This window comes from Citrus clementina, unplaced genomic scaffold (genome assembly GCF_000493195.1).
Source record: "Citrus clementina cultivar Clemenules unplaced genomic scaffold, Citrus_clementina_v1.0 scaffold_5, whole genome shotgun sequence".
Taxonomy (NCBI): Eukaryota; Viridiplantae; Streptophyta; class Magnoliopsida; order Sapindales; family Rutaceae; genus Citrus; species Citrus x clementina.
Genome location: NW_006262201.1, coordinates 21,076,027 through 21,086,256, shown reverse-complemented (window position 1 = coordinate 21,086,256; position 10,230 = coordinate 21,076,027). Strand labels below are relative to the sequence as shown.

Here is a 10,230-nt window from a genome sequence, read left to right as displayed (position 1 = left end):
ACAGTATAAAATTAACTCAGAAATGGTAGGATGTAAAACCCTGAAACAATAGGAAACAAACCCATAAACACTAAAAAATCGAGCCCAAAAATTATACAAAATTTACTAGAAACAGTAGCAAACGCAAATCAACCCAAAAATAAAAGAAAATCAACACCAAAAACTACTGCAAATTAACACAAAAACAATAGAAAAAAAGCAAAAAAAAAAGGTCGGTAATCCAACATAAAAGCAAAAGAGTATCCCATAAATAAAAGTAATACAATAAAAAAGAAAAAAGAAAAAAGAAAATAGCAGCGAATCCATACATAAAGAAGAGCTAACCAACGCAAAAAATAACAGCAAATTAAGCCCAAAAAAGTAGGAAACAAAGCCAAAAAATATAGTAGGTAGTAAAAAAAAAACTAGCAAAAACTTATCCTAGAAACAACACAAAAATAGTGTAAAATAACAACGAATCCACCCAGAAACATAAGCAAATCAACAAAAAAAGTGAAGCAAAATTAACCTAAAACAGTAGGAAAAAACCCAAAAAATAGCAAGTGCAAAACAATTATTTGTCCAATCACTAGTACGGTAGATTAAAGCAATTCAGTAGGCAACAAAGGTAAAAAAGTCAAAATTGATATAAACCAAAAATAATATCATATTAAACCCAAACCAACCAACAACATTAAAACAACAACAACAACAATGTATAGCATGAAGATAATCAAATAGTAACTAACCTTGTTGTTAACCATGAAATGGACTAGCGATGCTCTGGTATGATAGAAATGAAAGAAAAGAACATGATGGTGGTGCTAGTGAGACCAAACACATTCTGGTGAAGGTGAAAGTGAAACGAGCGGTGGTAGAGCGTGCACTGTGGCGATTCACAGCTATTCTAATGGTAAAATAATGGTACTTGTTGATATGTATTGGAAGAAAATCACAAGAAATATAAGCTAATTTATCATTTCCAAGGGGAATTCCTCTTTATTGAAAGTAAAATCTAAGATAATTTTTCACACCTGTACTTCCTGCAGATAGATAGAAATAACAAAAAAGTTGTTGTAGAGCTAGCTTTATTACATACTCTTATATATAAAAAAAAAACTCTAAACTATTTCCCTAATGAGACCTATCGCAGCAACTAATCCTTATCTTGCCACTTTATTTAATCATCTCAATCCATCCATCTCAAATCAGACTTGCCTTAAGGCAAAAATTCTTGATACTTTTGTCCGAGGTCATATGTTGTTTCCCATATAGCATCTTTTGGACTAGCATTTGACCAAGACTTGAGTGACATCCTTATTATTCTTTTTAACCATGCAATGGTCCAATACTACAATAGGTTTGACACAAAAATGTCCATTAGCATCCACCAAAAGGGATATGTAGAAGTGAAAATGACTAGCTACCTAACTTCTTTTTAAGGTGGGAAACATGAAATAATGGGTGAATTGCTAATCCTACTAGCAATTGTAATTTGTAGGCTTCCTATACGATACGAACTTGAACTGGAAAAAGTCCATAGAAATTTGGAGCTAACTTTCTATTGCCCTTCCAAGCAACAAAAGCTTGATGAAATTATTGATAGCGGAGAAAAATCAGATCACCAACTTTGAACTCTCGATCAATGCTTTTGGCATCATGAATCTTCTTCATTCGATGTTGGGGCTTAATTAAATTTTCTCTGAGTAATCAAATCATTTTGTCACGATCTTGCAAACTAGTATCCAATGAGTTTACATTTGAATCTCCTCAGTTATACATTATATATGAAGGTGGAGCTCTTTCGTACATTGCTTCAAATGATGTGAGTTTTATAGCAGTATAAAAATTTGTGTTGAACTAGTACTTGGCCATAGGTAGCTAACGAACACATTCCTTAGGCTTGTCACCGTCATAAATCTTAAATAATATGCCAAACAATAATTGACCATTTTAGTTTGGCCATTTGTTGCAGGTGGCATGCAAAACTCATAAGAAGTTTGGTGTCGTAAATGTTAAAAAATCCCTGCCCAAAATTGCTAGTGAAAATATGATGATCACTTACTATTGTCTTTCGAAGTCGACGTACCTTGAAAACATTGTCCATAAAGATTTGAGCTACTTCTAATGTGGTATAAGGATACTTGAGTGGAATAAAGTGTGAGTACTTGTTGAGTCGATCAACTGCTATAAATATGATGTTTTACCATGCAAATGGAGAAGTTCTTTTACAAAATCCATGGAAATATCAATTCAAGGACACTCTGATATAGGTAATGATTGAAGTAGGCAAGGCACAACCACTGTTTTATTCTTGTTTCTCTAACAACTATCACATTTGGTAATATATTTGTAGACATGATGGTGGAGACCTTTCCAACAAAAACTTTATTTGATTCTATGGAGCGTCTTTTGAACTTCAGAATGACCTCCACAAGGACCATTATGTGCCTTAAATAAGATTTAAGATCTGAGGAGAGAGTTTGGTCCAACTCACATTTGCCTTTTATAAAGGATTCGATCTTGATCTAGAGTGAAACCAGGTACTGCTTTTGGGTCAGCCTACAAGCTTCTAATTAGCACTATAGGTTGTTGATCAACTTGCCATTCACGCTTCAATTGTTCCAACCAGTCAGAGACTTAAAAGGTTATAGCTAACGCCAACACTTGATCTTAATTTTTTTTTTTTTAGAAAAGGCATCTGCCATTTTGTTTTCTGAACCACTTCGTTAAATAATCTCAAAATTATAACCTAGCAATTTAGTTAGCCATTTGTGTCGCACAAGTGTAGTAATTCTTTGCTCAAGAAAATATTTCAAACTAAAGTGATCGATTTTTACCTTGAAATGTTGGCCCATAAAGTAAGGTCTCCATTTGGTAATTGCAAACACTAGCCAACAACTCATTTTCCCAAGTTGAGAGGCTAAGATTTTTTTTCAAAAAGAGCCTTATTAATAAAGACGATTAGTTTTCCTTCTTGCATTAGTACTACCCTAATACCACTTCCACATGCATCACATTCTACCACAAAAACCTTAGTAAAGTCAGGCATGGCTAAAACTGGTGTTGTTGTCCCAGCACGCTTTAGTTGTTCAAATGTTTCTGTTGCTGTAATTGTCCATACAAGATTGTCTTTTTTCAGCAAGTCAGTGAGAGGCATACTTATCTTGTCGTAATCTTTAACAAGCCTCTTATATTATCCTGTTATCCCCAAGAAATCTCTTAATGACTTCAGACTTGCAGGTTAAGGCCAAGCTTGCATGCAAATTTGGTAGTATCCAGACCGTAAGTCTAATTTGGAGAAGTATCGACTACCATTAAATTCATCAATCATCAGAATTGAAAATTTATCTTTAATTGTTTCCTTATTGAAAATTTATCTTTATGGTCTTGTGCTCTTGGTGGCGGTAGGCCTTTAGGTTTTGAAGAAAAAACATATTCAAATTGGCTTAGTAATTTCACCAAGTCAGGTTCAAGGCATACCTCAAAGTTCACAGTTCCTAATGTTGAATTTGGGTAGATGGAACATAATTGTGCCATGGCCCCATGATTAGATTGTTGTAATAAATGCTTCACTCGGCTCTACCAGTTTAATAAGTCTAGTTGTTGCCCTCCTCCGCACATTTCTCTTTCCTTTTGTCGTAAATTCCATTTTTCATATTTTTAAAATCCCACATTATTAGTCCTAACTTAGCCAGCTGCTCCACAGCAAGCACTAAGTCACACCCATCTAAAGGTAACAATCTCAACTCTAAATATGGTACCTTGTCTGTAATTTTTTGCAAATGACTGAGCTTGTTATTTGTGTTAGGGTGTTCGCAGCTAGGATTTTGCGGATTGGACATCAATCCACGATTTTACGGATTATAAATTTTTAATCAAATCCAATCTACGAAATCCACGAATTGTTGAAATTCAATCCAAATCAAATTCATACATTTACTTGGTTTGTTCTCTTTTACATGTGGCGCATACGCATGGTGGTCTTGGATACCTCAGTTGAGACTGTCTGGAGGACCACTATTTAAGCCATGTTTGGTTGGCAGGAGAGGAGGTGGGAGATGAGCTAAATTTAAAATCCTTAACAATTTCTTTTGTTTGGTTGGAATAAACTAACCGGGAATTAATCTCCATATAAATTTAATTTCTGCTATAGTTAGGAATTCAGTTTCTTCTATGAGGGGATGAGAATTCTAATTCCATAACTTAAAAAATATTCAAATTGTCATTTGTAACCATACTATATTTTTAAATTTGTAATTTTACGCTTTCTTAAATTTAAAATATGAAACCCTAAAATATTTTCAGTCTTACGCTTTCTCTCTAACCAACAGCCCCCTCTCCAATTTTTATCCATTTGCATAGCCGCTGCTACCGATTCATAGTTGTTACTGTCAATTCATCTGAAAATAAGAAGAACAAGATGAAAACAATGGTAAATTTTATGATTTCATAGATTTATTTAGTTGTTGATACGTTGATTTTTTTTCATTTGTTGAGTTTATGATTCTGTTTGGTTGCTGAGAAAATTGTGGCTGAGTAATTTTTATTCTATGTGTTTGTTGAAACTAGACTTGATTAATTTCCTTGATTAATTAATTATGGCTGAGTTTATTGAACTAGCCTTGATTCATTTGTTTGTTGAGTTTATGATTCTATTTAGTTGCTGAGAAATGTTGGCTAAGTTATTATTGTTTCGTTTGTTTATTCAACTAGCTTTGATTAATTGATTATGGGTAAGTTTATTGGAGTAGCATTGATTCGTTTGTTTGTTGAGTGTATGATAATGGGAATTAGTACTGCTAATGTTCATCTTTGAGTTTGTTGATTTTGGTAAGTGTATAATTATTTCAATTAGGTAATGTTTTAAAGAATTTGATGTGCTTTGCTATGTAACAAGTTCTAGTTTTCATTGTGCCAATCATAAATAAATCTATGGCTTCCGGGTAACAAGTTCCAGATTTCTTCCACCGCATTCTTTCAAATTCTATCATTTTGAATTTATGAAATTATATAAACTTATCTCTCTGAGCTTCCCATCTTCAATGTTTCTTCTAATGGATCATTATTATGCTTGATGTGGCAGTTACCTATATAACTTAATCATACTTACTTTTGATTTTAAAATTTATAATGTTGAGTGTGGACCTCCTTCATTGGCAATTATTGTTAGCATGTGATTTAAGCATTTGCATTTCTAAAATTATATAAATTTGTCTCTCTGAGCTTCCCATCTTCAATTTTTCTTCATTAGGAGGGAGATGCCATATGATCCTTTTGAGGAAGCATTTGATACTGTAAATGAGGTGGAATCACTTGGAGGTAGCATGATAACTAGTATAGAAACCTCAGAAGAGTGGAATACATGGAGAACAATTTTAGCACAAGAGATGTATCATCAATGGAGAGCAAGTAGACAGAGCACATGAAAACTCCTTAAAAAAATTGTTATATTTTGTTATTCCATTTGTTGGATTGTAGATGTAATATTTGTTTTTGACTTTGGAGATTTTGTATTTTGATACATCTCTCTTAATGGTTAATTGTGATAATGTGACATCAATGCTTTATTTTATTTTATTACTCTGTCCACATCTCTGTTTTTGGTTTGCCTCAATTAAGATTTAGTGTTCTTTACTGTTAATTTTTTAGGTTATATAATGTGCATTACAGCAAGATTACTAGTGTTGTTCAGTTTTTATTGCTTGATGCTTAAAGCTTCTGGTTTTTATGGTTTAAAAATTATTGCAACTACTTTAGTCTTTAGACTGGAGATGGTGGTTGTGTTTGTGTTATCAGCTTGTAGGCCCAAGTGTTTATGTTTTATGGTTAGTAAAGTTCAGATCTTTATTAGCCTCCTTAATTCAAAAGAAAAAATAAATTATCTTGTGTGCATGCTTTACTTCCTACTCTTTATTGGTTTATTTACTTAGATATTTATTACTTATGATTTTGTCTTCCGTTAGACAGTCTTTAGATTTCTACTTAATTTTTAATTTTTTTTTAATTTTTTGCATTTTTTTTTAAATTGTCAAAATTTAGAAGTATTTAAGTTTTATAAGGTTATTTTCTGCTGCACCCACACTTGATCTTTGATATTTGATCAATGTTATTAATTAAGTCATATATATATATATATAAAGTTGACATAATTTTTTTTCCTTTTTTTTGGATGTAAGTTTACATCATATTTGATTTATATCATTGATAGTTCAATATTAAGTCAAAGGATAAATTTGTCTAACCAGAAAAATTATAATTCATTTCCTTATGAAATTTTATGTTAAACTAAACAATACAATTTAATTTCTCCATTCTCCTCTTCTCTTTTCTTCTCCCTTCCTCTCCATTTCAGTCCTCTCCTTTTCTCTTCTTTCTTCAAACCAAACACCACCTTAATATGTTATCTTCTACTTTTTACAGGTATGACAGTCAATTGTCCCTTTTTTTTCCGGTAAGATATTCCTTATTTAATTCTACCAAATCAAATATTCTCCTTTGGGCGATGGAGGCATTTTATGTAGCTAATATTTTAGATAATTTCTTCATCCACTTCACTTTTGACATGGGGTACCCCACTTACTAACTTGATTATCAGGTGTATCTGGTGTAGGTATCCTCTGGCGACTGATTTTAATCGTATAATACTATAAATTTTATTGACACGTGATACTTCATTATTGATCTTTAATTTTTTCCCAAACAAATATAATAAGAAAAAATAATTAAAAATTTTAGGACATATATTTTATAATAAAAATTTAAAAGAAATAATTTTTTAGGATGAAATTTTACAAGAAGATGAATACTTTTAATATATATTTTGTATTTTTTTAAGGGTAGGCATCGGATCAATCCGATCCGATTTTAATTAATTTCGATCAGGTTTGGATTTGAAGTCAAATCCAATCGAATGAAATTTCTACAATTTTGATTTGATTCGGATCAGATCGGATTCGGGTCAATCCGAATCATCCGATCGGATCTGCACTGTTAAAAAAAAAGGGCTGAAAATTAAAAAATCCAAAGCACAATTCTAAACCTAATTCGTAACACTAACCGGTTCACCACTCACGCTCTGACAAAAACAACTCAAACTCGTGAAAATAGCTACGTTGATATTGATATTGAAATCAATACAAGTCAATTTCAGTTTTCTGATTATAAACCAAAATGGGTAAATGAAGAAATCCCATTTCTGTGATGCCGAGCCAGCTCCTGCTTTTTCAAATTTGCCGTCCGTCTCCCTGTCGCAGCTAGGTATCTATCACTCATTTCAATTCTACAAATATTGCAATTGTTTGAAACATTTTTAGTTTTAATTCTACGATTCAATCAGCTAAGTTTAACTTAATTTATAGTGCTTGTGAAAATGTGCACAATGATATGCTTGATTTGATAACATTTTGATTTGCCGCATTGGAAATTTCATATTAGTTCTTAATTTGATTGATATTAAGTTAAATTGTTGTTTTATTTTATTTTTCAGCAATGATATCAATAAATATCCGTTCATTGCTCTGGCTCTCAGCCATTTTCCGTGCCATTCTCATTGTTTATGGAGAATGGCAGGACTCCCATATGGAGGTTAGATATACAGATGTGGATTATCTTGTGTTTTCTGATGCTGCCTCCTTGATGGCTTCTGGAGACTCCCCGTACAAAAGAACTACATATCGATATTCACCTTTGCTAGCATTTTTTCTTATTCCAAATTCAATTATTCATCGCTCGTGGGGAAAATTTCTTTTCTCAGCTTCAGGTGCAAAAACTTTCTTACCTTTGTGTAAGCATTATTGTGTTGAGTCTTTTAATTTGTAGCTACCTTGGAATGAAATTACTGGCTGGCAATTATAAGTGGGTGGACAGTGGTAAGTGTTAGCTGGTGTTTACTGAGGACTTAATAATATTACGCTTTCAAAATTTTTCCAAAGTACAACAATTGAAAACATACCCTTGATGTTTTTCCTTTATATGAGGTATTTGTGGTACTATTGTTGGTAATTGCATAACTTTTATATTTTAGAAAATAAAGCAAATGGCATTTTTGGTTAATTGGGCCCTGATTATAAATTTCTGTTATGTTCACATAACAGATTTACTTGTGGGTGTGTTTATTCATTCCATTTTGAAGCTACGGAAAGTGCCTGAGGATCTATGCATGTATTCTGTAGTGGTGTGGCTCTTCAATCCATTTACCTTCACCATTGGGACCCGGGGGAACTGTGAGCCCATTGTTTGTGCCATGATTTTGTGGATCATTATCTGCCTTTTGAAGGGTACATTTCTACTTCCATTTTGACTTTTTCAAATAAATAAAGCTGCTATTATTTCTTTATGTGTTGAAACTATTGTGAACATAGGTAAATCTTTCGATATTTTACTTCCAAGTTTTTAGATTTTCAATTAGTCTGTTGTTTATCTTAACCAAATGTGGCAAATTGAGATTGTTCTTGGTCATGAAATGATGCATGGCTTTCCTAGGCATCAATTGATGTGGTCTGGTATAGGTGGTGAGTTTTGGGTTGATGGCGTTTGTGAGCAGTCAGCCAGTTAGGCAGCAGGTAGAAGTTGGTAACATAGACTTCCACAGAGAGTATAAAATCCATTTTTGAATGGCTAAAGTAGATTTTACACCAAAATGGTGTATTTGATTGAGAGGCTACTTAATTTTAGATATGAGTATTTATATAAATTTGGGAAGTTAGAGGGTGGATTACATGGAGGAATCAGTCTCTTTGATTTCGTTTCCTCTTATTCGTTACGATGCATGTATTATGGTTTGTTTTCCACAAAGAGCTTGACTATTGTGTAATTGTAAGATCCAAAATCATTGACATTGAACAAACTAATGCCTTGTTTCTTGTTCACAGGTAATGTGTTACAAGCTGCATTTTGGTATGGACTTGTTGTCCATTTCAGAATTTATCCGATAATTTATGTGCTTCCTATTATCCTGATACTTGATCCACTTTTCTTCCGATCTGGTTTGAAGCCCAGACTCCAGAATTGGAGCTCTAGACAAGACAAGACTCTTCGAAGTAGTAATAAAGTAACTGATCAGTATGACCTATGGAAAGCACTAAAAACTGTATTTTCAAAAGAAAGAGTAATGTTTGGGCTGGTGTCAGGAGCTGTTTTCCTTTCATGTACTGGTCTTTTTTTCTACTTGTATGGATGGGAGTTCTTACATGAGGCACTACTATATCATCTTACTCGTACAGATCCAAGACATAATTTTTCTATATATTTTTATCACATCTATCTCCATTATGAACATGAGTTCTTGATGGTGGAAAAGCTCATCTCTTTTTTGCCTCAATTTATAGTACAGCTGGTTCTCATTTTCCGCTTCGCTCAAGATCTACCATTTTGCCTCTTTATGCAGACGGTGGCGTTTGTGGCATTCAACAAGGTTCGTTCATCAGAAAATGCACTTCTCTGGTATTAAGATACCTGCTTTGCCCATTAGAATATTAGAAACAGAAGCACACAGGTGATTGCTTCGTAGATTTGTGAGCATCACTCTACAATCCACAGCAACCAACCTACTTTTGACAGTTGAAGAACCTTCTCATAACAAAATCTCTCTGATTTTCACTATGGTGCTGGATTTGTTTCTTTTACAGGTTGTCACGGCACAGTATTTTGTGTGGTTCTTTTGCTTGTTGCCCCTGATACTGCCATGGAGCAATATGAAGCTCAAGTGGGAAGGCTTAAGTTGCATTCTTGTATGGATAGGTGCTCAGCTTCACTGGTTGATGTGGGGATATTTGCTGGAATTTAAGGGTAAAAATGTCTTCTTACAACTCTGGCTCGCAGGCTTACTGTTTCTGGCTGCTAACACATTTGTCCTCATCATGATTACCTGTCGCCATACATACTCTCCGGTCTTTCAACGGTTAGAACACCCAACTTTGAAGAATGCTGAGAAAAACAACTAGTTGAACTAGTTCTTTGTACTTAACTTCGTTCAGGTTCCGAATTTTGGCCGGATTCATTTTCAACATTTACCGGTAATCTTCACCCAAATTTTGAAGGATAGATGCCCCAAAATTTTGTATAGAATTGAGGCAATTCAAAGAAGCAGCGGTTCCGTGTTTTAGCTTCTGGTGTCATTCCATGACTGTATGTCAGTCTGTATGTCTAGAGTGTTGTATACTTCAGTGCTGATTGCATAAGTTTGGAGGCATTTCATACAAGGAATGGTGATGTTATTGAATAGAATGGAAGAAATTGTGTTCTCTTAAA

General features: G+C 33.5%; 1 protein-coding gene across 3 annotated transcripts; it reads left to right on the top strand.

The window, feature by feature from the left end:
• Positions 1 to 6,869: 6,869 nt before the first annotated feature.
• LOC18040772 (GPI mannosyltransferase 1) lies at positions 6,870 to 10,230 on the top strand. Of its 3 annotated transcripts, none has more exons than XM_024184839.1 (5): positions 6,870 to 7,239; positions 7,469 to 7,741; positions 8,076 to 8,258; positions 8,853 to 9,423; positions 9,609 to 9,741. In XM_024184839.1, exons 1-5 carry the CDS (start codon positions 7,161 to 7,163, stop codon positions 9,655 to 9,657), a joined length of 1,155 nt encoding a protein of 384 aa, XP_024040607.1. In that variant the 5' UTR covers positions 6,870 to 7,160; the 3' UTR covers positions 9,658 to 9,741. The 3 variants fall into 3 exon arrangements, with proteins under 3 accessions (XP_024040607.1, XP_024040608.1, XP_006432400.1); XM_006432337.2 differs by having other exon boundaries at positions 6,901 to 7,239; positions 8,853 to 9,394; positions 9,609 to 10,230; XM_024184840.1 differs by lacking the exon at positions 7,469 to 7,741 and having other exon boundaries at positions 6,898 to 7,239; positions 8,853 to 9,394; positions 9,609 to 10,230.

Bases quoted from the DNA above. Each gene is read 5' to 3' on its own strand.
- LOC18040772 (XM_006432337.2), top strand. From the start codon at position 7,161: ATGAAGAAATCCCATTTCTGTGATGCCGAGCCAGCTCCTGCTTTTTCA. The intron at 8,259-8,852 runs GTACATTTCTAC...TCTTGTTCACAG, and splicing joins CATTATCTGCCTTTTGAAGG to GTAATGTGTTACAAGCTGCA. The intron at 9,395-9,608 runs GTTCGTTCATCA...TTTCTTTTACAG, and splicing joins CGTTTGTGGCATTCAACAAG to GTTGTCACGGCACAGTATTT.